We start from the raw sequence: 23,669 nt of genomic DNA on the forward strand, positions 1-23,669 counted from the left end.
GATTCCTTGGTTATTTCTACTACGGGTTTTCCAAACAGATGTGCAAAGCTTCTAGCCATGACCGGGATCACCTCATTCACTGGTACATCTCGACCGAGTTGCTCCGATATACTTGTGACATCTTTTTCCGGTAATCCACAGGCAACAATATTCCTGAACCATGAAAGATCCACGTCGCAATTCAGTGCTAGACCATGACTGCTGACATAGCGTTGAAGATGAACACCTATAGATTCGTCCTGCGTCATTATGCGTTGCCGAGGTATTTTTCTTTTTCCCTTTTTCGAAATTTTACCTAGTGCGGCAATTTTATGATCTTCTCCAACCCATACACCGGTATTCTCGGTCGTGTTTGCTTTGATTCCATACTGTTCGCAAGCATGAATGATTGTTTTCTCGAGCCTTGATACGTAACACCGGACATTGATCTGGTAAAAAACGTGGATCAATGGATATGCTTTTTCATTTTTAGAGACGCCCGATTTTTACCTGATATTCCCGTATATCCAAGATGGGATAAGCGACCAGTTGTCCAGGCCCGTGGAATGTAACCTGACCCCCTCTCATTGTCTGCGACATGGTTCTCATGTTAATGGCCATGTCTCAACCCGACTTTTATCACTGCCGTCAATGTTTACCTCAAAGTAATCAGCACCCAGTGACCGTAATCGCTTCTCTTCTGCATTCTCCGTTCGACCGCGAATGCGTCTACCGGCAGTATAAGTAGGCGGATGTTGTAAGAAACAAATAACATCTTCCGGTTCTTCATGTTGTATCCCTTGCTGTCGTTCTTGATTTATGCGATGGCGTCGTTGAACGAGAAATTCCTGGATCGCAAGACCCTGACGATAAGGTATGAGATGATCAAACTTGAGGTAACCGATGGGGCGTTGACTAAGCGGCTTTGTGATGGAAGCAGCACATTGCGTGGTATAGGCTCGTTTCCACATAGTTGCAAAACAAGGACAAAGCAAGTTGAAAAAAAACCCAAAAAAAAACGTTTAATTTCTACTAAATCGGGAGACAATTACTGCACACTGTTGCTATGGTCTCGATTTTTTCAGTGCCGACTTGCCGTCCTTGGAAACTTCACAATCTTTATATCTTACATATGAAAAATTAATGCTTTCTCGGCAAATGCATTGTAGAACTTGCCATCGTTGGGCCATTCATCCAAACTCATTTAGACAGAGTGCGGTGGACTTTCAATATGCGAATAACTCGCAGGGTTGATGGTGAGTTGTTACTTTTTGGATTCACCAGCCAAACATATTCTTTTCTCCATGGAGCAGCGAAACCAAGGCAACAGATGTTTGATGAAAGCATGTCTGATGCTTCAATCGCTTCGCAATGAGCACACAGGGTAAAAAACCTCAAAATGATCCTTTTGTACGGAGTTGCTGTTGATGTTCCCTTTGGCTTCGCACAATGACTATAACCATGGAAATAGTAGATTGTTGAAGAAAATGGGATAATCCATTTGGGTCATTAGGAAACCAACGACCTTCAATGGAACGGACGAGTAAAATTGCTTAAACATCGATGAATCACTTTGTTGATAAGTTGTTTTCTTCTCCCCCTTTCTGTTTTATATGCAATCCAAAAGAACGCGCTGCCAACCAAAAAAAGCGCACCGCGGTGAAAGAGTTTTTATTGCGAAAAATGCTGAGAAACCTGGAGTTTTTTTCCAGGACACTAAGAGAAAAAAAAAAGCTTTGTCACAACGCTGTTGTTATTGAAAAAGTCTATATGTACAGAACTTGAAGAAGAGGACAAAATGACAGGAAAATGAGGGTATGCATTATGACACAGTTTTCGTTTTTTTCGCTTCTTTCGCGTCCTCTTCTTCCTCTTCCTCTTCAGCCGGTCGCTTGTTATAATTATCACTATTCAATACGTTAGTCTTTTACTTTATTCCCGTCCACCCAGCTTCCCCATTGTTTTCTTACCTTCCAAGCTTAGCCAGTGGAGATGGTTTGTAATCGCGCGGCGGCGGGGGCCAGTGGAAAGCGCCACCAGGAGCGCCACTCACGGTGGGTGTGGCTGAAAAGTTCAACGGACTCGGAAGCTCGCTCTGTTGATAGAATTCAGGATAAAATGTTGACGGTGACGGCAAATTCTGCGCAAATTGGGATGGCAAAGCGGAAGGCGGCCCGGATTCATTATTACGATATGACGTAGAAGATGACGTTGCCGTAGACGATTGGACCGGGGCAGACGTTTCCTGATTAGATGCTTGTTGTTGCTGTGAAGGTTGCTGTTGATCAGCTTGAATGTTGGATCCCGTCGATGACACGGAAGACACCGATAATTGGTTTCGCTGGTGATGTTGTTGAGGCGCAGCCGTCGTCGTCTCGCTTTCCGTAGGTATTTGCACGCGAAGTTTAGGCGGTTTCTTGCTGTTGGAAGATCCCGTCGGACTGGCATTGGCGAAATTAGGTGAAGACACACCACTGTGAGTAGGCGTATGCATTGACGAAACAACAGGCGCAGGATACGGGGACGGATACGAAGCCGATTGCTGTCGACTGTGCGAAGGTTGCGGTGAAGGTGACGCGGCCATCTGAGCGTATGAGTGATCGACCACCGGTGCATAATGCATGGATGGAACAGCAGGTGGTGTTGCCGTCGGTTGAGGTGGACCACCTCCCACATTCTATACCAACACCGATATTTCCTTTAGTCGTCTGGTTTTCCTTTCAATCCCCTCCCTCCATCCATCAGTCCAAATAATCCAAAAAAGTCACACAACCAAGCAAATCCCGGTACTTACGTGAACCATGTACATTGGTTGTTGTTGATGCTGCGGTAAATTGTATACTTCGTATCCTGAAGGCGGTATCGGCATGCCTTGAGCTAAATGGGGATGCTGCTGCGGATGATGTGGGTGGTGATGCATCGGAAATCCGCTGAACCGAAGGTGTTGTTGTTGTTGCTGCTGCTGTTGTTGTTGTTGTTGCTGTTGTTGTTGTTGTTGATGTTGGTGCTGCTGTTGTTGCTGTTGTTGATAATATAACATGGGAGCGTTTTGCGGATGCGGAATATGACCCACATGAGGACCTGGCGGTGGAGCCGGTCGTGGATGATGTTGTGCTACTTGCGTTGGTACAGTTGTCGCGGTCATTTCCTTTTTAATGGCTGGATGTGAGTGATCGGTATCCGAGCCAACCACCCCTTGTTCGTCATCTCCATCATCCAACTTGTTTTCTTCTTGATCAGCCGCATTAGCAAACTATTCAATTAAAAATTTAATGGCGCGTTTCAAACAAGAAAAATTCGTTTGATTGTATCCGATAGTTACATCATGGTTGGACTTGCTTTCATGAGGCTCGTTATACTAACGATACAAAAGAGTGGTCAGACGACTTGGCAGCGATGCACGCTAAAACTTCGTTATCGCATTTCACTTACCTCGGTGTACTTCATTAATATTTTATCGATTTCAGTACTAGCATACTGAACCAATTTGCCATTGGTATTGAAAATAATCAACGCAACTTCGCAATCACACAACACGCTCAATTCGTAGGCTTTCTTCATGAGACCATGTTTACGTTTCAGAAACGTAACCTAGAGTGACGACAACAAAGATTATCAATGGAGCTGAAGAAGAAAGAAAAACAGGTTTCGAAAATTACTTGTCGGTTACGATCGTCCTTAATGGGTTGAATCTTGATCTTTTTGCGGCCCATTTCTGAATGACAGAAAAAAGACGATGGTTAAAAAAAGAGGTGCACTGGGACGGCTAATGCAAAAAAAGAACCCACTTCGATATTCGCTTCTGTTTTTGGAATAGACTTTCTTTTAAAAATAAATACTTCTTATTTTTAAGTGTCTATGCTCAGGGAGGAGAATATAAAAAAAAAAAAAAAAAAAAAAAACGGAAGAGACGTAAGGAAGGAGAAAGGAGAAAAAAGGGTCAGGTCCCCAACACCGAAAAAAAATAAAAATATAATTTTTTTATAGTGTTCTATTTTTAGTCCATTTTTCCGCTTTTGTCATTTTCAACCTAGGGTGGTTCGTTTCCCGACACCCTTGGCTCCTTCTCCGGATGGCAACTCTCCTGTGCGCCCGGTTACAAACTCGTTATATATCGCTTGCAATCGCTGTCTCTCTTCTTCCGTTATAGAGGGTCGAGTTGCTTTCAGTGATTTTTCCAGATAAGCCGCAGTAATTTGGGCCACATGCTGCTGTGGTGCCTGCTTGTTGTTCTCGTCCTGCTTGGAGTCTTGCTTCTTGGACGACACGGGACGGGTCACGCCTTTCTTGATCATCGCCAACTAATCGGAAGAGAAAAAATTATTCAACGCATGAAATCTTGAGACAAGGCGGTTACTAGGTTTTTTTTTTCACTTACTCTTTGCGATATCTGGCCCTTCTCGGCGCGTGTGAGCGGTGCCTTGGCGGACGACGGTGATACCTGACCAATCATGATGAAATCACTCTTGTCCTCGTTTTTGGAAGCTTCCTTGGTTTTGCTTTGCTGGTCACGGAAACTGTCGATATTGATCGCACCGTGAATCGCTTCTAAATGTGCATTATACAAGAAACCCTGCAGATCGGCTCCAGAAAATCCTTCCGTCTTTTCAGCGTACACTCTTAAATCCACATCCGACGCCAGCGTCATCTTGTGCGAAAGAGCTTCCAGGATTTCTAGACGTTCGCCAAAGCTCGGCATACCACAGAGTAAAGCTTTATCCAGACGACCCGGACGAAGCAAGGCAGGGTCAATAAGATCAGGTCGACTAAAACATTGAATGGTCAAATCAATCAAATAACGCATAACATTTTTTTTTTCAGGAGTGGGCTATTGCTCACCTCGTGGCAGCAAGAACGTAAACACCATCTAGGCCTTCTGCACCATCCATTTGCGTCAGCATCTGGTTGACCACACGATCGGTTACACCAGTGCTATCGTGACCTCTACCATACATTGCATAAGATAAGCTAAAAAAGTTTCCCGAAAATGCCGTCGTGCATAAGGAATCCAATCATACCTGCGAGGCGCAATCGAGTCAAATTCATCAAAGAAAAGAACGCAAGGTTTTGCAGCTTGGGCCCGTTCGAACAAATCACGCACCGATTTTTCACTCGCACCGATATATTTGTTCAAAATCTCGGGACCTTTCACGCTGATAAAATTCAAACCGCATTCTTTGGCTACAGCGGAGGCAAGCAACGTTTTGCCACAACCAGGATAGCCGTAAAGCAAAAGACTACAGTTTTTTGTTAAATATGGGAGCTCACGCCAAGTAAACTCATTGGAACAATTTCCACGTACCCTGATCGGAGTCGCAGGGGACACTGTGAGAACACCGCTGCATATTTGGTTGGCCATTCCAAAGTTTCCAGCAAGGCTTTCCTTGTTTCGTTCAAACCACCAATATCCGACCACTGGACACCGGAGCTCTGCAATTTTACCCCGCGCAAGGAGGAAGGGACAAAACCATCCCGAGCCTTTGTGAAATCTTCTTGCTTCAATTCAAATGTCGGAGTGTGCTCTTGTTCGATTAACCCCGCGTCTAAATCTTTTTTAATGCTGCGGACTGCTCCTTCATGAACGGCCCGTTCAACAAGCGCTTTAAGGTCAGCCGCCAGATAACCTTCTGTCTCGGATGCCACTGAAACCAGGTCAATTCGTGGTAAGCTTTTCGTCAGGATTTCAGGTCCGTCCGCCATAATGGAACGTAAAATCTGCAGCACATCAATTGAACTTCAATTTTTATCATACTAAAACTTGTGTTTGCAGATGTTTACCTCCTTTCGTTCATCGCGGTTGGGTGGGTTCAAATGTTTCAGTTCGCTAAACACATGGTTGGTGACCAGCGACGGATGAACCGACTGCTGTTGCTGGGATGTGGCGATGATGGCAATGGAATGTCGCTTGGTCATGGTGGATGCTAAGCGGAAGAAAAGTTCGGCAAGATGCCGTGAACGAGTGGAATCCGCATGCTCGACTTCAGCTGGAATCAAACGGTCAAAATCATCAAAGAAAATGACAGACGGAGCGTGCCATGCTGCTTCGTCAAACCATTTCTGCAACATGTCTTTCAAAGTGGGAATTCTTTCTTCGGCAATTTCAGCACAGTTGATCTCCAAAGCGTCTGATGATTTTGATTTAGTCAATCATCCATGGAACGCGTCTTAATCAAGTGACTTACAAATCAAAGCGGAAGGATCATGACTGACCGAGTGGATCAATTTCTTCACGAGGCTTGTTTTGCCGGAGCCGTGAGCACCTGTGATCAGAACACCACCCGATGCTATGGACAATTTCGTTGATCAGTCTTTGTCCTTTTTTTCCCCTATGACAAGCCAACGTCGGTCTTACATGGAATGGATAAGGTATCCTTGAGTTCTTTTTCGGCCACATTGGCGATGGTATATTGACGAAGCTTATCCAAAAGTTTCTGTACGCCTCCCATGCTGATATCGTGGCTAATAATTGTAGTCATGAAGACATGATGAGCATTTTACATTGGCGAATCTCTGCCGATATCATGACTCACCTTGCAGCACTCTTTGTTTTGGCATTTTCGCTTGCTTGTGGTATATCTTCGCCAATGTCTAGGGCCAATTTCTTCCATTGCGCCACCGACATCACAGCATATTCCTCGGTCAAATCTTCTAAAGGTGCTGCGGTATTGTTCGTAGAAGAGGAAAACAAACCCTTCTTCTGACCAAATTGAATCAGACACTGCTCTTGCGGATCGCCAGGCAACGTCAAGGTGATGCCCTGGGTCAACACCAGTGTCTCGTGAGGGACCGATGACAACCACTCTTGCACTTTCTCGATGAACTGATTATCGCGTGCAGCCTTTTGTTGAGCTTGATTCTGTGCATCCAATCCGATCTTTAACGAGGGATTCGTAGTGCTAGTGACAAATCGTCTCAAGATGAGAGCACCAGGCGAGGACTTTTTGTGGGTCACGACCGACACTTTGGTATAGTCAAAGTCCTTGATCTCCAACGTTTGGCGGACACACGGTGCAACAAGAATGTGACCGATCGGCACGGCATTGGAGGGGATGACAGATACATACACGGCTTTTGTCTGCAAGATTGGTTCAGCTGTTGTCTCATGATTCTCTTCATTGTTTGTATCGCGACGACTGAATCCTGGGATGACCTTTGTAATCCGTGCCAAAGTGTGGCCGGCGACTTCTCCCATAGAATCTGGATGAATAATCACAGAGGGGATATCGGTGACCGGGAGACCAGGAACCGGGATGGCTTGAGGAAAAGTTCGCAAGCAAACCGAGGGAGCCGCTTTTTGTTGTTTTACAGATGACAATTGTTGAGCAGCAATATCGGCGGGTTTGGTTGACTTTCTGACTTTGGGGGCGACAATCACCTCGGAATTGGTATTGAGCTTAACGTAACCATTTTGCGGATCCAATTGAGCTATAATACGCACATTGAGATTCCCTCGCTTTGTCACATCTTCCTCTTTTTTTCACGGTAATTGATACATACCGACGCGTAAGCGAACCAATGTTCTTCCATGAATCCACACACACATTAATTGATTTGTATACACCACACGGATTTGACTTAATAGATTCTCTTCCACATAGCCTGCATGCAATTCCTAAAAGCCATTTTTAATCATCCTTTCTCCTGACCGAGGGGTCGAATCCATTGCCACACTTACCAAAATTTCCCAGTCATCCTCGGTATACGGTTCGACATGCACAGAGACACAGTCAGCCACGTTGCGACAAAATTCGACATTGATCTAGAAGTCGTACAAATTTGGTTAATTGTAAGAATACGCTATTTGTCAAAAGCAAACCCTACCTTTTGACCTTCACTTAGACCAATGGCCATACCCAACTGTGGATCCATTTCCAGGACATCAAGTTTGCCATTAGGACCCATTGTAAAAACGGAATTTGGAGGTAGAGATTTGGATGCTTCTCCGGACCATCCGCAGTATGTTTTCTTTGGGTTCTCCGAACCTTTGTTGGTCCAACTAATCTCGAGAATAACGTTTTGCGGTACCTGTAATAGTGGATAAAAAGAACATTAAGAGGAAGTCGCTTTTAGCGGTTCGTCAAGTATGGTTCCGTACTTTGCGCTGGTCCAAAAGCGCATTCACCCATTGTGCTGGTAGGTTGACCAGACAGGAACGAATGGGAGTGAATTGCACAATAAGTTGTTTAGGCATGACCAGGAAGGGAAAAGAAGGCGGTAGAGGGTTTATTCAGGTTTTGTCATGAGATTCGGAATCTCAAATTCCACCCCACATTCGCTCCAACTCAGATGGGGGGGGGGAAAAATGGCGCGGTTTTTCCCAAAACCAATTAACGATTCCAAATGAGCACCGACATTGGGATGCCATTTTTACAGGACTCTATTAAACCTACACGATCTACCCATTTGCCATAAGTAATCTGAGCGTCAAGTATCACGGTTATAAAAATTATCAAGAAATTCAGAGTGGAAATTTTGCCATATATTTGAAAATCTCACGTTCGTCTCTGGATAAAAAAGACAAACGCATTGAGCATAGGGAAAAAATAAAAATAAAAAAGGGAGCCTTAAATAAACACAAAATTACTATGTGCAAGTGACATTGCAATGAAACAAGACATATAATGTCTATGCCCAAAAAGTGCAAACAGAAGAAAAGGTAAAAAGTAAAAAAGAAACAGAAAAAAATCACAAAAAAAGGTATCACAAACCAGATATAAGAAGAGGAAAACAAAAAGAAAGATTAGATAGAAGAAACTTGCTTGAAGATAAAGAAAAAAGGGTATGAAAGGAAATAAACAAAAAAACAGCTAATGTAACAGATCATCCAAGTGCAACATTTTTACATTGCACCCATTTGATACATCCTTTCGAGCGCTTGCTTTTGAAGAACCGATTCTTGGAACCTTGAACAAAAGCATCCTTGGGTTAGCCAACTAAAGAAAACAAACAAAACATCGAAAAAAAAAAATATACTTACTTTCTCAATTGCTCGTTTTCAGCAGCGAGACGTTCCAATTCCGCAAGCAAAGAAGCTTGGTTATTCTTCAAATGCTGCATGTGTTGCACCGCTAAAAAAGAAGTGGGTTTGAAATTTTTGTAAGTCTACAAATGGGCTGATTTGATCATCCTTATTCCAATAGGATTACTTACTGCGGTGTAACAAAGCGGCCTTGCTCATCTTCTTATTAACACAACCGGGCAAGTGTTGGCGCAATTCATCAAAACCATCTTTAATTTGTGCACGACGCTTCTGTTCGGACTGAATATGGATTTGACGACGGATTTCGGCAGCAGAGGCACCATCCAAATCATCTTCCTGGTCGGAAGAAGAGTCGTCGTCCTGATTCTTATGTTGACGTCTTCTCTTTCTATTGTTGGAACTGCCGTTTTCGTACGTCTCCTTCGAGTACTGATGAAATTCGGGCAAAAACGATTCCGGAAGCTTGTTCACTTTGGCGATTTTCTCCGTGATAGAGTTGGCAATAGTTGACGACGACGTGGAGGATAAAAGGGTAGGAGTTGCGGTGGCGGGAGGAGAATTTAAAAGGGGCGGAGGAGTGGCAGAAGACGAAAAGCGGGAAGACACCGACTCTGGGCTCGAAGGTTGTTGCTTGCCATAGACATCAAACACAGGTGTTGAGCGAGGCATCATAACCATCGACGACTGCTGCTGAGCAGGAGTCATCGCCATCGACTCAAAACCCACGGCATCATTACCAAAGTAGCCGAAGCCTAGCCACACGATAAGAAAAAAAAATTAGCTTACAGATCTCGTGACGTCACGGGCTGGGACTTACCAGTGGTAGGATACAGTTGGGCATCATAAGGTTCCAACTTGAGCGAGGCAGCGTAAGTGGTGGGCATGATATATTCATCAAAACCAAAGTTAGGATAGGTGGCGTCCATGGTGTTGTTTTAACGTCTGAAAAGAAAAGCGAGATGGCGAAAGGGAGATTGTAAAGTTTTGAAGGATAGTAGTTGCGAAGTGAGCGACAAAAAGTAAAAGAGAATATCAAAATTCTGACGTGATAGGGAATGTGTGGGGGAAAGTGACGAAAGAAAAAACGTTCGTTTCGGTGGAGGAGGAGGTGAATTTATGAAGGAAAGTAGGAAGAAGGGTAAGTGGGAGCGATGGGAAAAGGATAAATAAAGTCTTGTTCAAGTTTTTGCTGTTTTTTTTATTATTGATGTTGCACAACACGAAGAAGGCCTGTGTGCCTTGTTTTTGGTGTTCAGCTCCCTAGCGTATTTCCAGGCCGCTTTTACTTGTCCCTTTTTGTAAGGGGAACATCGCATTGTTGCCGACACTGAAGCTCAGGGGTTTACTGTTTACTTATACCCCCTCTTCTCGTTCAAAACATCAACAAAAAGTGAACCCACAAAGTCGAACGCAGAAAATGAGAAACAATTCACAAGTCGAAATCGTGTAACAATTCCATTAACGCGGGTCAGAGTTCGGCCGCTACTCTAAAGAAAATCGCTTCCAGTGATATATGCGACAGATCACCGTTGGTCTCAATCCATGTCTTTCGCCCCCTTGTTGACACTTTTTTTTACCGCTAAATACCTTGCTTCGGATTATGATAGGAGGTACAAAACTTATCTGGGGATCAATTCAGCCATGGATGCTGGCTTGGATTTCATCTATTGATCATGATCGAATAAGATATATCTTTCCCTGCATCCAAGAATAGTAGAAAATCCAATACCATTTGTCTTACATTCCATGAAAAAGTGGCGCACCTCACGTAATCAGACGGACGCGCTTTTCCAGCTACCGGAACAACTTGATTCAATCCAACATCAGCCCATGTTACAGCACAAGATCGTATGCTACTAAATACAAAAAAAAAAAAAAAAGATGATTCCAACTTTTTCTCTGATGAATACATATGATTGTCGTAGTTTGCACATTATTAATGACAGCCATGGCTGGGTCCTCACCCCCAAAAAACCGTAATTAACATAATTCTGAAGCCGGTAAGAACCGTAAGGACTAGTTTTATCACCAGTCATTCTTGATCCAGGACCCTTTTGATTGTTTGAATCTATTGATTTCATGGATATGAATAGTCGGCATTGAACTTTGACCGATAGAATGCACGTTTTGTTAACTTGCTTCGGCCGTGGACTCCCCTACTTAGAAGACTTTCAGGCCCAGCCAGATGATTTCAAGTCCGCCGAGGTATTTTTTGATGGGCAGCCGTTGTTCGAAACACCTTGGAAAGCCCTCATGCATGATAAGCCTTCTCAACAGCCACTGATGGGAGAAAAATTGCCACCCCTGAAAAAATTGATGAGGAAAAACTCAAAGAGTAACCAACTTGCAGAAAATTTCACAGATCGAGGCCAAATTTTGGAAATAAACGGTTTGATCGGGAAAAGACCACGTTGGTGCGCGATTTTTCGTTTTCAATATGCCGGTAAGCCCGTCAATCTTACACATTTCACTGCATGAATCAACGACAAATATGCTTATTGAGCTTGCTAGATTGAACACTCGATTTAAGGCAAATAATGATCTCCTCTTACGGATTGAAATCGTTTCCGGTGAGCACCTTAAAAGATGTCGATTGAATCATCCGAAATTATGCGTTGTATATAACAAACAGTCAATTGAGTGGCAGGTTTTCACAGGCAAAAAGGCACAAAAATTCTCGATCCAAATATCTACTGTAGTCCTATCTGGGCTCTCATTCTATACAACCTTATAGCGCTGACTACGTATCTGCGAGGGTTATTGACAATGCTTCCTATATCGAAATACAAACAGCGTACATTAATCACCTCGCGATCGATCCACAGGCAGCAGCAAATGTGCTGGCGGCATTTGAGAATAGTGATGGGTTGCCGAATCCAAGAGTCCAAAAATTTATTCGATTCGCTTCAATAGGAAATCCTTGTTTCAGATGAACATCATTATGACATTTTTTAATTGGGAATGTCGCGTCAAGAAATTGAGAAGCCGAATATCATGATTCCAAACCAAACCGGGTCAGAAAGGCGTCTCGCACGTAATCTAGATAAAGAACACTTAACTTCTTTCGATATTAGCCTTCAGCCTACGGTGACAATCGATGGCCGTACCCCGATCCGAAGCGTATTTCAGAAACCTCTGTATGAGTTCATAGGGCGTGATTTGAAAAGGCCATTTTCTGGCCTGATCGACAGCGATACGGTGATAGTAGGCTTTCTGCAAAAATATTCTTTTGCTAGGAAGCCATTATTTTTATTGCACGCTCCTACAGCTCTGCGCCGTACTCTAAATGGTTGTGATCAAGGTCAAGTGCAAAAGTCCTCCCGAACCTGTACTTTAAATAGTTAACCTTGCATTCGATCAAAATTATATTCCAAAAGTGTTACAAGCCAGCATATTGTTATTCGTAACTTGCACCATGCTTACAGTGACGCTTCTTGGCCATATTTATTCCCATCTAACCAGGTTCACGATTTCTCCAATACTCTTTTTCTCGAAAGCCACTTTCGTCACAGTTTCCGATTACCAAAAATAGCAACTCAGTTTATGCATATGCGTCATGATGTCTTAAATCTTTTTTTTTCCACGCCTGTGATTGCATAAAAAGCTGTTCAAAAAAAGTGGCTTTGGTTTCTTCTCCCTTGTCAACAAGTAAATGAAACCGATGTCGAACCATCCACAAGAAAAGAATCAAGGCGAACTCAACAAGGGCAATGAAAAGACATTCAAGGATACCTTACCGCCTCATTCCAACGAACCAAGAAAATCGCAGGATTACAATGAGTGGGATCTTTATCCTGGCAAGATTCGCCAAGTAGAGAATCAGGGTACACCTGAGCAAGTCAAGCATTTGCACGAATTGGAGCACACACCACCACAGAAACAACAACAGCAACAATGAAGATAAACGCTTACGCCTGGTTTATTCTCTCTTTTCTTTTTCTTTCCCAAACAGCTTTCAACACTTGTCTGGTTTTGTCAATGTTATCTTTGACGTTGGCTTCTGCTAAATCTGACAGTTTCGCCACTTGCTCTGCTGTGTAGACAAAATTCCACGTACTGCAGAATTCGGCCGTCTGTGGATCGAATTCCGGATCGTAGTTATCGTTTACAATCAGTGGATAATAAACAACTGTAATTGGGTTCATGTGGTCAGGATAACTGGTAACCGTGTGTTTTTCATTGTTGTTCGTTTCCTTGTCATTCACATGCACCGTTTCCGATGCCGTTGAGGCAAAGACGGTGCAGGTGGGTAACTCATAGCGACGTCGTGAGCTGTCATCCTGTGGCTCGCCAGTCGGATTGGACGCTTTGGTATTTTCTTGAAATTCGGACGTTGCCTTTTCCACACCTCCGTCTGCTGTCTCGACTGCTTTTTCGATACTGGTTTTAGGCCATCCCGCTCCAACTGGCCAGCCTTCAATACCGCGACGCTTCGCGTAGCCTTCAGCGCGTTCAAAATAATCGGACGAATCAATGTCGGCACTCAGATCCAGTGTCAAAATGACATCGACATTCCGACCCTTCCGCAGCAACGAATAAAATGGAAGGTTGTTGTCCATACCAGCGTCCATCAAGCATAACTGTTCCGAGGACACCAAAGACTCGGTTCGCTTCACGCCGCGCGGATCGTCGTCTTCTTTCGGAGGCAGTTTGTAGAAAGGGTTGGGAAAAGTAGCAGGAGAAATAGGATGCATGGTGGACATGGCGTACTCGTATGCCATGACTGTTTCATCCATCTTTTGTTGCGCGGCCTCGGGTAGGAAATTGCGAATTTCCTGGTAAAAGTGTGAAAGACTCGCTGCAAAAGCAGAGCCAAACATGCTATGTATCACAAAAACATTAGTCATTTCCCAGTGAAGCATTGCCATGAACAAAATAAACCCACCCCATCATAACACCCAAGGTTTGTTCAGGTAATTTCGTTGTATTCTTTCCATTTTCAAACTTGCGGCCAAAAGCCCACACAGGGATCCATACTAATTACGAGGTCAGTAAAGAACATTTTTGTTTCAAACCCGGGTTTTGTTATACCATCCAACTCTTCGCTTCCCATTTCATACGGAGTAAACTCAAACCACTGATAACGATCGTTATCTTCATCCTCTTCTTCCTCATCGCTTGTATGTTCCCTTTGACGTTCCGTATCCTCAGGATTATGATTATCTTCTGCTTGCTCAATTTCTTTGACTTCATGTCGTACAACGCAGTAAATAGGCATCGGCATGGAACCATCCTCGATGTAGCGTCGTTGCTTGGAGAGTTTGACATCGGTTCTTTCCATAAATCGCGGTCGAATTTTGGCCCCATCCTCATCTTCCAAAGTGCCGTCACTGACACGGCTCTGCTCTCCAATATCCTCACGTTCAATTTCCTCTGAATACTCTTTGTGCATGGTACGTGTGCTGTTATCATCAGCTTGCACAATGGTCTCCTTTTTGGTCAATAAGGTGCCACCCAAGAGTGCGCCAAAAATATCGACAAGGCTAATCGCTCCGTTCTGTTGATAGTACCGCTGAATGATACCTTGCATCAGCATCTTCATGTTGTGATTTGAAGCATTCAGCACCGTTAGGAAATTCGAAAGATTGGCAATATGCGTGTGGATGTGACTCCGTAAATGATCGGCCAATGTCTCCAGTGAAGCATCCGTAAGAGAGCTGTACAACTGCGCCATTCCCCATGTAGATCCGGAAATGCCTGTACAAACACAATATTCCCACCGTTACAACATGTCTTATGGTATGAGGATAGGTGAGTAGACTGTTTACCTGCCATATACATCACGCAGTCAAGCAGACCTTCGTCCTTCATTGCCTTTAAATAACCAGAGCTCGCTACCATAGCACGATAGCCGCCACCACTGTCGAGTATTTTGCATGTGAGCAAATCGTACAAGTGTCAGTCGGTATCTATTACCTTGAAGCGATTCCCACGACAGGAATATCTCGGACATCTACTTCTAAAGGATCGACGCCAATGAATCGGGCAAACGCTTCCCGCTGCCGTTCCTTTCGCAACTTTATATATTTCAACTCCTCCTTTGGCAAATCTGATCCCTCACTTTATGATTTATTCGTCAATTAGCTCGTGGATTTGTTTTCTCGTCAAAAAGCTGTTGACGCTTACCGCACGTAGGCATCCCACTCCACTTCCGGATGCACCGACGCATCCTGATCTTCCAGCCTAGTCTCCTCAACCAACTTTCGAAAATCTTGCAACGATAGGATTTCCCAGCAGCGAAGATACATTTCACGCAGGTTCTCCAGCTGCGACACATACACGTCGTAAAGACGATCGTTGACGTCAGTAACAGAGGGGAGTTCCGGCATGCCCAAGGACACTGTCGACAGCGAAAATGAGTAGTCGAGACTGAACAACTTGCCAATTAATTCGTTGGTGTCATTAGCAGCTGGCATGGCCACATCTATAATCGCCTGGCTGGTGGTTTCTAAAATACTTGTTGCCATGTCAAGGACGGAAGTGCCCTCTTCTTCAGGAATCTCCTTTTGATCGTCATTCCGTTCCTGCGAGTTACTAGCAGGTCCCCGAGACTTTTTCTGAGACACTTGTCGACGCCCGCGTCTCCGTGGATAGTAAATAGCCCCTGCCACCACCAGGAGCGTGATTGCACCGATAACAGCCTGTGTGGTTGTTACTTTATGCCTCGTGTAACCTCGCAGCATCGATCCCAGTGAAAGTTCCGAGAAATTTCCCAATCCTTGATTTCGTCCTTTTACAGTAATTGCGGGATTTGAATTAGATCGATCAAATGTTGTCATTGAACGTGAGTGATGATGTGAATTACAACGTTCCGACGAGAGACCTGGATCAAGGGAACTGAAACATTTTCCAAGGAAAAGTTTACTTGAACAGAAGACAGTGAAATTGTGCTGCTTTCCTTCATGCAATATGCAATAGTTAAGCGAATCTAATATGTGCCTGCCACATGAGTTCTTTGGCTATGGAGAAGCAAGAAACAACCATTGATAAAGATATTCGAGTGGCTGTCGGTACTTTCACCGTTGAATAATTCAACGACAACTGTTGAATTTTTTTGTGGATCCCTGAGAATGGTGAACAGTCACAATATTCAATTGCATAAGTGAAACGACCGGTTTTGTACGCAAAAAGAATGCGCGTTGATCCCAGATCCATTCAGTCGCTCGTAAATCATGTCGAGCAGTACATTTCGATCGCCATTGTTCACCAACCTGTGTATGGTACTCCAAAAGATTAGCAGTATTCGTGGCACTCAGGAAAAAAAGAGAGTGGTGCAACATTACTTATATCAATGGCGAGCCGATTATGGCGATGATTTCTATGAAGCCATGCGATTGTTTCTTCCCCATGTATGTAAAATGATTAGGGCCTGAATATCATTTATATTTATCAGCCTTTTTCCCACTGTTTTAATGGGTAGCTCGATAAAAATCGACGATATAACCTCAAAGAAGCCAAATTGGCCAAGGCATATGTAGATGCATTAGGCTTGGGGAAAAAGTCCGACGACGCTTATAATTTGACCAACTGGAAATTGCCATCCACATCAAAGTATACCGTAAGTTGGTTCAGAAACGGAACGGATGTGAGATAAATAGCATTATTTACAAAATCGTCAAGAAATCCTCGGGCGACTTTGCCGCAGTTGCTTACGAGATCATCAAGAGTCGTTCCACCGTCATGACCCCGACGCAAACTGTACACGACGTGAACATGATGCTGGATCGCCTCAGTCACTCTGAAAGGTAAAAATACCAAACTCTGCACACACCTGAGCATGAACCAATAATGCTGTTTAGCAATGAGAAAAAAAAGGAAGAACTGTTCAAAGAAATCGTAAATAATTACACAGCCTTTGAGCAAAAGTGGATCATCCGCATCATCCTAAAAGGTGAGACAGCCATCCATTCACCTCATTCGATTGCTCGATCGTCTAATATCGACGTATCTGTAAGACTTAAAAATCGGCATGTCTGAAAATTCCATCTTTGATGTTTATCATCATCAGGCACGCCAGCTTTATGATGTCTGCAGTAACCTCCAAAAAGTGTGCGAGGACCTACAAAACCCGCTCATCGCTGTTGGCCAAACCGTAAGTGGTGATGAATTTCTCTGTTCTCACCATCATCTTACCCCACTTGTTGTAGAGCATCCAATTGTTCCAGCCTTTCAAACCGCAACTGAGTCTGAGGGAAGTTCCCAAAAATGTTCGAAAATTCAGTTCGGATGGTCGCTTTTATATCGAGCAAAAAATCGACGGCGAACGTATGCAAATGCATTTCGATAGAAGATCACAGAGATTTCGATGGTGGACAAGGTAAAACCGATGTAATTGCAAAAATATACACAGAGGGATTTCTGAAACGGATTTGTAGAAAAGCGACGGACTATACGGAAATGTACGGCGATAGTCCAATACCTGACAAACTGGCTGGGGCTATTTTCAAAAATTTGAGAGCGGACAGGTGGGTTACATATTCGTGGCCCTTCATGGATTGTATTATTGATATAATCTAGTATGATTCTCGATGGCGAAATGGTGGCATATGATCCAAACCTCGATGTTTATCTCCCGTTTGGTACATTGAAATCGTCCGCCAAAGGTATGTTAAATGACAAGCAAATAGTGTGGATGCTGGACTTACTCTGTGAGCAGATTTGGACACGAACCCGCTCAAGGCGAGACCATGCTGTAATGTATTTCCCTTTTTTTTTTCTCTGCCTCGATTACGGATATTGACAATTTTATGCTGCAAACATAGTCATTGTATTTGATATCGTTTACTGTAACAATACACCCATGGTCAATTACCCGCTGGTGGACCGCCTCAAAACACTGAATGCTGTGGTAAAAGAGAACCGTGGCCATCTGAATCTTTTGCCCAGGCTCGAAAAATCTACCTTGCAAGACATTGTAGATGCCCTGGAGAAAGCCATTCAAAACAGGTACTGTAGAACTTTTGCAATTTCGCTCAAAAAGTATGCAACTAACTATCGATTGTCCAACGATCACAGAGAAGAAGGCATCGTAGTGAAGAACCCTAGCTCTATCTATGAGCCTGGTGCTCGAAACCCCAACTGGATCAAACTAAAACCAGAATATATTGACAGTATACACGATAACTGTGACCTACTCGTGGTTGGTAATAATCGGCTTATGCATGCCTTGTTTACTGTGGTTGTCGTATTAAAGTGTGACGATGTTTTAGGGGCAAAATATGGCACGGGAAGACGTGGCAACCGACTAGCACAGTTTCTATGTGCTATACGCGACGATCGAGTCCCAGAAGCTGAAGGTCCAAAGTAAGATCCCCTCACATCTTTTCTTATTTCCGAGGTACCTGGAACCACAGCACTGACGTTTGCACCAGATTTATTACGTTTGCCATGCTGGGCAGTGGTTATACGATGGAAGAACTGGAGGAATTTAGGTAAAGTGAGACCGTATCATACTATTTCCTCGATATCCTATCGTACATTCAGCTTACAGCGGCGTATTTTCCCGTAGCAAACTATTACCCATTGCCCAGCCATACAATAGCAAGAAACAACCTCCTTGGCTTATTCATCCTCCGAAATCAAGCGAAGTACCAGATGTGATTATCGATTACGCAGAGTAAGAAGCTTCAGCTTGTGAACACGGCTCGTCGCTCTTTGGCACTTATTGTTCTTGTTAGTTCAATTGTGGTAGAAGTGAAAGCAACCGAAATTACTTGGACTAGTAATGTTTTTTTTTTTTTTAAATCGCAGGGGCCCCATCGTGCACGATTTATTAATCGCTATTTCATGTTTCAGATCAATTTGGCGCCGGAAGCACGCTGCGTTTTCCACGATTCGTTCGATTTCGAAAAGATAAAGGATGGCAGGATATCATGACGCAAAAAGGTATGTGCTTGGCAAGTGGATAGCCAATCACTGTCGGCCGCTCACGCTCTTATATGAAGAAATGATCAATGCTCGGCGAGAGGGAAAAGTGAATGCCTCTCAAAAACGAGAATCTACGTCCCAAGCTGATTTCCTGTAAGTCTCTATTTCGTCTATTTGCCGAAATCATGCTCTGTGTATTTACCTACGTTGTACCAGTGGCCATTCGCCAAGCAAACGAGCGAAAAAGCCGGCAGCCTTTCGACCCGTAAGTGCGAACGTCAAGTGATGCAGATAGGGATGCTTATTCAGGATATCTATAGTCTCTACCCTATAAAATATTGGAAACGCAGCAAGGCATTAATACCGCGGGTCTGAAGAAAAAGAGTCTTTTATTTGAAGACATGATATTTTGTACGTTTAGTACCATTGACCATAGTGAAATATTGAGCTTATCTTTCTTTTCTTATCTATAGATGTGATCAACGGAGAGGCTGGTTACAGCAAGGCCGACCTGGAAAAGCTCATCATTGAGAACGGAGGCGATTTCAAGCAGAACAGTGACGGTGCTTATGTCATTGCAGGGAAAAAAAGTAATCAGTAACGAACGTTCACCAGGATATGCACACAATTCAACTGTATTTTTTCTTGCTTCAGATGTGCGCGTCGATAGTATGATTCATTTCAAGAAACATGATATTATCAAGCCGCAGTGGATACTTGATTGCGTAGATCAGCACGACCTGGTCCCTTTAACGCCAAGGTAACCAGGAAAAGCATCTCCACCATGATGCGGTGTGAATATTAATCCATCTTGGCTTAGATACATGTTTTTCATCACGGAAAAGACACAACATGACTTTCTTAACAGAATGGACGAGTATGGAGATCCGTATACGGTGGAAGCTACAGAGAAAAGCCTGCGCGAGGTACCTTTCATAGGAAGCACAGTAGAAAATTAGGTGCGGCTAACAATGTTCATGACTCTGTAGGTTCTTCCAAATGTCCCTGTTGAACCCATCAGTATGAAGAATGCGCGTGCTTTGGTCGGTGAAATTCATCGGCGATATTTCCAGGATGGAATTCCCGGGATGCTGTTTCAAACCGTCGTGGCGTATGTGGATTTGCCCAGCATCGATTTAAACAAACCGGATATCGAAAACATGACCATGCAGTGGGTTCACGACCAGCGGATTCGTGATAAGCTAAAACTCGTTTCCCAACGTATAGCCTTTGGAGGCGGACAGATTGTGGATAAACCAAAGGAAGGTGTAACTCACATTATCATGGACGCAGAAGACGTATCACGCTTAATGCAGCTTACCAAAGCTTTTCGTGGTCAACTGCAGCCGCGCTTTGTCACCACAGAGTGGGTGGATCAATGTGTCCGCAACGAAACGATGCTGGATGAAGCACGGTTTGAACCAATCTTTACAAAACGACAAACTGCTGAGAAACCTTTATTTCACTGATTGTTTTCGTCCCCATTATTTGTATCATCGATTGAGATGTTGTTTTTCTATCTTTTTCTATTTTCTTGTACCGTGATATCCAAAACTTGCATATACCGATAATAAAATACAACACGAATGAGACTCGGCGCTTTCCATGAAAACTCTGATAGACCTGCCAAGAAATTCCATTTTACGTTTTTTCTTTTTTATTATCATTCTAAATTGAAAAACACACAAAAAAGCACCCACCCATTGTTATATCTCCAGCAAGCGCGGCAATTCTGATAGTCACTCACCTGGAGCACCTCGAACAGATGTTCTTTTGGCAAATCGAGAAACAATGAATTTGCCAGCTCACATCATCATTTGTCTTGCATGCCATTTTTCTCCTGCTTTGATTTCGCGCCTGGCGTAGACTTGTTTTCCAACCATTACAAAGTAGGTTCTGGAATGGGAGCGTTGACGATGAGCAGTTATCGACGTGATGCCCAAATACGAACAGAAGGATGAGGGCGTCGCAGCAAGCATTGACATGTCACAGTACTTCACGCAGTTTAGCGCGCCACGAGGTCGTGGTGAAGCGGATCAATCATCACATCGGTGATCGTGCTGAGCGGCTATGGAGTCATCATGTCGCCAAAATGCATGGTCGCAAGAGCTATGCCATCAAGCCGCATGTTTTCTCGATGTGCAAGCCTGGATGTTACATGAATTCTTGAAAAATGATAACGCACGGGAATGCCCACATTGCAGTATACCTCGATTTGCGAAAGACGGCCAACCTTTGCGCATCATCCAGCAGTTGTCTCTGATCGATCAGCTCGCTTTGCTCGTCAGCCGCGAAAAAACTCGCTGCCAGCTGCGGTATTTTACGGTGCGCGAAACCACGAGCGACCAATTTTGCGACATCCATGATACTCGCCTATATCCAAAAACTCTATGGCAAGCAACCATTACTTGATGAACTGGGATCTGGTGTGCCTGGCGTTCTTCGGCAAAAATGCCATTGGCGATCATCATCTTGGTGGCAATATCAGTATATACATTGTCGGTAGGTTTGTGAGCATATGCTCCAAAAAAAAAAAAAAAAAAAAAAAAAAAAAAAAAAACCACGCTGAATGTAATCCATTTCCTAGCACCTTCCATCGTGTTTTATTTGATCAAGCTGCAATCGGATGGTATGTACGCCATGACAGAATTGTTGCGTGCAAACACCCATATCTGTCGCAGAGGCGCCTGCGTACCCGACGAACCTGCGCGCCTTAGAAATGTCATTCACGTTTCCCGAAACACATTGTAAACAAAGCAGTGATGCTCACACTTCGTCCGGGCATCGGGATTCCTTCTTGGCGACGCATATTGCATTTTTGCTTGACAAGCGAAAAGATCGAAAGAGGAAAAATCCCACTGGCCATTGAAATATCAATCAACCGCAAGTATTGAGAGTTTCTTTTTAGAGATATATATATATCTTGACAGAAAGCTGGAAAGGAGCTTGTGTGAGATGCCATGCAAGGGATGAAAAAAGATGGATGGGGACGTAAATGCTACAACAATCATAGCAAGAAGAGAAGAAATAAAAGTGTGCATCTTAGCGCGTATTATCCAGCTTTCGCGTTAGCGACCCAATTTGGCAAAATGATCCAGTGTAACCTGGGCTTATCAATTTCCAAAAGAATCCCCAAGTTTTGTGATCGATCCCAGAATTGTTGCGCACTGTATCTAATTGTTTAGCTGGAGTGTCTCAAAATTGTTTTCACTGCTGTCAAACCCTTCTCGTCAGGGACGCATGGTAAATTCTATGAAAGTGGGGTCAAAAAAATGTCTGCAAACCCGCTGAAAGATTTAATGAAAGAGAATCGCTGAATTTTCTTTCAATCCAACTGTAAAATGAATAGAGAATGTAGAGCTATGCTTGCTGATGGGGTTTCATAGAGACTTTGCATAATTTGGCAACAAGCCCCGATAATTGTACTAAGCTTTGATGACCGTCGATAATGCGCATGTGTGTGAAGCCGATTTCCTAAGAACAAATGGGATGAGTCTGGGGGAAAAACTTATCGCGCGTAACATCCATTTCTCGCCTACCTTTAAGAAATCTAGCCGGAGCTGCTCGTCCAGTTGCACATAGTTTTTCACCACGCGAAAGATGGTGGTAATGATATCTAACGCAGAGTAACCCAAATCGTAGAGTTCCTTCATGGTATTCACCGCCGAATCCACTCGGCCGTCGGCACAGTTTTGCAGAATATTTTGAATCACGACAGGATGAGGCTGGTCACAAATTTTGAACACATTGTCTGCGCTGACATATTTGAAACCGTAAAAGGTAGATTGTAGATTGTTGATGGCCTGACGCATATCACCGTCGGCCGTGAATATAAGCGCTTCCAAGCCGCCGTCATTGTAAGGCACATTTTCTTTCTCGCAGATTTGGATGAGACGATGGAGCAGTTGACTGTCGCTGAGTCGTGCATATCGTAAAACGGCACATCGCGACTGGATAGGTTCAATGATTTTGTTGGACTGATTACACGCCAGCGCGAATCGTGTGGTGCTCGAATAGATTTCCATCGTGCGACGAAGTGCCTGTTGTGCACCGCCTGTCATACTGTGATCTCCAGTAAGTAAACCAAAAAAAAAAGGAAACATCGCAACTTGTCTATCGCATTCTTTACCTGTCGGCTTCGTCCAAAATAATGATTTTGTGACGTCCAGGAGGCAATGTTACTTTTTTTTGTGCAAACGCTTTAATACGGTTTCGAACAACGTCAATGCCTCTGGGAGAACAAAAAATGTTGGGTCAGCCCTTTCCAAGGGAACGGCATGAGCGTGTGGATTCTTCTTACCTATCGTCCGAGGCGTTTAATTCCAAAACGGCTTCCTTGTAAGCACTGCCCAGCAATTCATGGGCTAAGCATAGAATGCTCGTTGTTTTACCAATACCAGGCAGACCCTGAATTGGGTATGAGTACACTGAGTCTTGTATACTACGGATTTACAGCTTACCGTCAAGATAATGTTAGGCAAATTGCCGTCGCGTGCAATGGTCTGTAATCGTGAAACAGTGTCTTCATTGCCCACGATATCTTTGAGATAAACTGGTCTGTACTTTTCGACCCTGTCAAATAAAATTTAGCTCGGAGCGCTTTTAGGACCACAATTGAGATGGTCCATACCATGGTAACACATAGCCTTCAGATTTGGCTTTCGCATCGATATCCATAGAGCTGCTCATTATAATATAGGTGTGATTATGTTTAAAAGTGCAGCTGTTGAACGAAACGCGTCCAACTTTTTTTTTCGAGCCTTTCGAATTCTGGACGCGACATGAACGTCACGAAGGTGACTGCTCAGTAACGTCGAGTCAAGAGCCCTTTTCTTTTCTTGGT

General features: G+C 43.8%; 9 protein-coding genes across 9 annotated transcripts; 3 read left to right on the top strand and 6 right to left on the bottom strand.

Annotated features, from left to right (window-relative positions):
* Positions 1-11: 11 nt before the first annotated feature.
* BYT42DRAFT_467422 (lipoate-protein ligase b) lies at positions 12-887 on the bottom strand (the record flags this gene model as incomplete). Its single annotated transcript, XM_051563527.1, has 4 exons — positions 12-226; positions 296-428; positions 490-570; positions 639-887. Coding segments are annotated over 4 exons (678 nt in total), but the record flags the coding sequence as incomplete, so codon positions are not given.
* Positions 888-1,575: 688 nt separating this feature from the next.
* On the bottom strand, positions 1,576-3,867 carry BYT42DRAFT_569537 (uncharacterized protein). Its single transcript, XM_051568299.1, has 5 exons — positions 3,639-3,867; positions 3,412-3,570; positions 3,302-3,337; positions 2,774-3,232; positions 1,576-2,656 (listed from the first exon to the last, which is right to left on the bottom strand). Exons 1-5 carry the CDS (start codon positions 3,690-3,692, stop codon positions 1,946-1,948), a joined length of 1,419 nt encoding a protein of 472 aa, XP_051424002.1. The 5' UTR covers positions 3,693-3,867; the 3' UTR covers positions 1,576-1,945.
* Positions 3,868-4,004: 137 nt separating this feature from the next.
* On the bottom strand, positions 4,005-7,830 carry BYT42DRAFT_496068 (P-loop containing nucleoside triphosphate hydrolase protein; the record flags this gene model as incomplete). Its single annotated transcript, XM_051564396.1, has 12 exons — positions 4,005-4,280; positions 4,358-4,745; positions 4,819-4,923; positions 4,998-5,132; positions 5,282-5,694; positions 5,758-6,104; positions 6,162-6,263; positions 6,332-6,438; positions 6,510-7,404; positions 7,477-7,591; positions 7,655-7,738; positions 7,801-7,830. The coding sequence occupies 12 exons, from the start codon at positions 7,828-7,830 to the stop codon at positions 4,005-4,007; spliced, it is 2,997 nt and encodes a 998-aa protein (XP_051424003.1).
* A 988-nt stretch (positions 7,831-8,818) lies between these two features.
* BYT42DRAFT_613942 (uncharacterized protein) lies at positions 8,819-9,885 on the bottom strand (the record flags this gene model as incomplete). Its single annotated transcript, XM_051571792.1, has 4 exons — positions 8,819-8,882; positions 8,957-9,047; positions 9,130-9,711; positions 9,777-9,885. The coding sequence occupies 4 exons, from the start codon at positions 9,883-9,885 to the stop codon at positions 8,819-8,821; spliced, it is 846 nt and encodes a 281-aa protein (XP_051424004.1).
* Positions 9,886-12,620: 2,735 nt separating this feature from the next.
* On the top strand, positions 12,621-12,857 carry BYT42DRAFT_496134 (uncharacterized protein; the record flags this gene model as incomplete). Its single annotated transcript, XM_051564404.1, has 1 exon — positions 12,621-12,857. One exon carries the CDS (start codon positions 12,621-12,623, stop codon positions 12,855-12,857), a length of 237 nt encoding a protein of 78 aa, XP_051424005.1.
* Positions 12,858-12,867: 10 nt separating this feature from the next.
* BYT42DRAFT_613943 (acyl transferase/acyl hydrolase/lysophospholipase) lies at positions 12,868-15,642 on the bottom strand (the record flags this gene model as incomplete). The annotated part of the gene is made up of 6 exons (XM_051571793.1): positions 12,868-13,780; positions 13,845-13,935; positions 13,991-14,656; positions 14,728-14,819; positions 14,876-15,019; positions 15,086-15,642. 6 exons carry the CDS (start codon positions 15,640-15,642, stop codon positions 12,868-12,870), a joined length of 2,463 nt encoding a protein of 820 aa, XP_051424006.1.
* A 370-nt stretch (positions 15,643-16,012) lies between these two features.
* BYT42DRAFT_569559 (uncharacterized protein) lies at positions 16,013-20,431 on the top strand. The gene is made up of 23 exons (XM_051568300.1): positions 16,013-16,308; positions 16,380-16,517; positions 16,580-16,704; positions 16,759-16,850; positions 16,915-17,051; positions 17,107-17,276; positions 17,335-17,424; positions 17,477-17,562; positions 17,616-17,651; positions 17,722-17,905; positions 17,975-18,102; positions 18,169-18,262; positions 18,331-18,390; positions 18,468-18,575; positions 18,637-18,680; positions 18,755-18,844; positions 18,904-18,979; positions 19,043-19,091; positions 19,147-19,237; positions 19,300-19,416; positions 19,481-19,586; positions 19,647-19,752; positions 19,816-20,431. The coding sequence occupies exons 1-23, from the start codon at positions 16,132-16,134 to the stop codon at positions 20,293-20,295; spliced, it is 2,784 nt and encodes a 927-aa protein (XP_051424007.1). The 5' UTR covers positions 16,013-16,131; the 3' UTR covers positions 20,296-20,431.
* Positions 20,432-21,216: 785 nt separating this feature from the next.
* Positions 21,217-21,577, top strand: BYT42DRAFT_613945 (uncharacterized protein; the record flags this gene model as incomplete). The annotated part of the gene is made up of 2 exons (XM_051571794.1): positions 21,217-21,328; positions 21,414-21,577. 2 exons carry the CDS (start codon positions 21,217-21,219, stop codon positions 21,575-21,577), a joined length of 276 nt encoding a protein of 91 aa, XP_051424008.1.
* A 502-nt stretch (positions 21,578-22,079) lies between these two features.
* On the bottom strand, positions 22,080-23,548 carry BYT42DRAFT_569566 (P-loop containing nucleoside triphosphate hydrolase protein). Its single transcript, XM_051568301.1, has 6 exons — positions 23,457-23,548; positions 23,287-23,398; positions 23,127-23,233; positions 22,956-23,057; positions 22,366-22,888; positions 22,080-22,300 (listed from the first exon to the last, which is right to left on the bottom strand). Exons 1-6 carry the CDS (start codon positions 23,513-23,515, stop codon positions 22,187-22,189), a joined length of 1,017 nt encoding a protein of 338 aa, XP_051424009.1. The 5' UTR covers positions 23,516-23,548; the 3' UTR covers positions 22,080-22,186.
* Between the last annotated feature and the right edge of the window lie 121 nt (positions 23,549-23,669).

The sequence above is a fragment of the Radiomyces spectabilis genome (assembly GCF_025331425.1).
Source record: "Radiomyces spectabilis strain NRRL 2753 chromosome Unknown BYT42scaffold_6, whole genome shotgun sequence".
Taxonomy (NCBI): Eukaryota; Fungi; Mucoromycota; class Mucoromycetes; order Mucorales; family Radiomycetaceae; genus Radiomyces; species Radiomyces spectabilis.

What these genes read in the sequence shown, in the direction of transcription:
- BYT42DRAFT_569537 (XM_051568299.1), bottom strand. Translation starts at nt 3,692, where the DNA reads ATGGGCCGCAAAAAGATCAAGATTCAACCCATTAAGGACGATCGTAAC. An exon ending in AGGACGATCGTAACCGACAA is followed by an intron (nt 3,571 to 3,638) that starts GTAATTTTCGAA and finishes TCGTCACTCTAG; the next exon opens with GTTACGTTTCTGAAACGTAA. An exon ending in AACCAATGTACATGGTTCAC is followed by an intron (nt 2,657 to 2,773) that starts GTAAGTACCGGG and finishes GTGTTGGTATAG; the next exon opens with AATGTGGGAGGTGGTCCACC.
- BYT42DRAFT_569559 (XM_051568300.1), top strand. Translation starts at nt 16,132, where the DNA reads ATGTCGAGCAGTACATTTCGATCGCCATTGTTCACCAACCTGTGTATG. An exon ending in GTGATTATCGATTACGCAGA is followed by an intron (nt 18,576 to 18,636) that starts GTAAGAAGCTTC and finishes TGTTCTTGTTAG; the next exon opens with TTCAATTGTGGTAGAAGTGA. An exon ending in CAGAGAAAAGCCTGCGCGAG is followed by an intron (nt 19,753 to 19,815) that starts GTACCTTTCATA and finishes ATGACTCTGTAG; the next exon opens with GTTCTTCCAAATGTCCCTGT.
- BYT42DRAFT_569566 (XM_051568301.1), bottom strand. Translation starts at nt 23,515, where the DNA reads ATGAGCAGCTCTATGGATATCGATGCGAAAGCCAAATCTGAAGGCTAT. An exon ending in ATTTTGGACGAAGCCGACAG is followed by an intron (nt 22,889 to 22,955) that starts GTAAAGAATGCG and finishes TGGAGATCACAG; the next exon opens with TATGACAGGCGGTGCACAAC. An exon ending in TCCGGCTAGATTTCTTAAAG is followed by an intron (nt 22,301 to 22,365) that starts GTAGGCGAGAAA and finishes ATTTGTTCTTAG; the next exon opens with GAAATCGGCTTCACACACAT.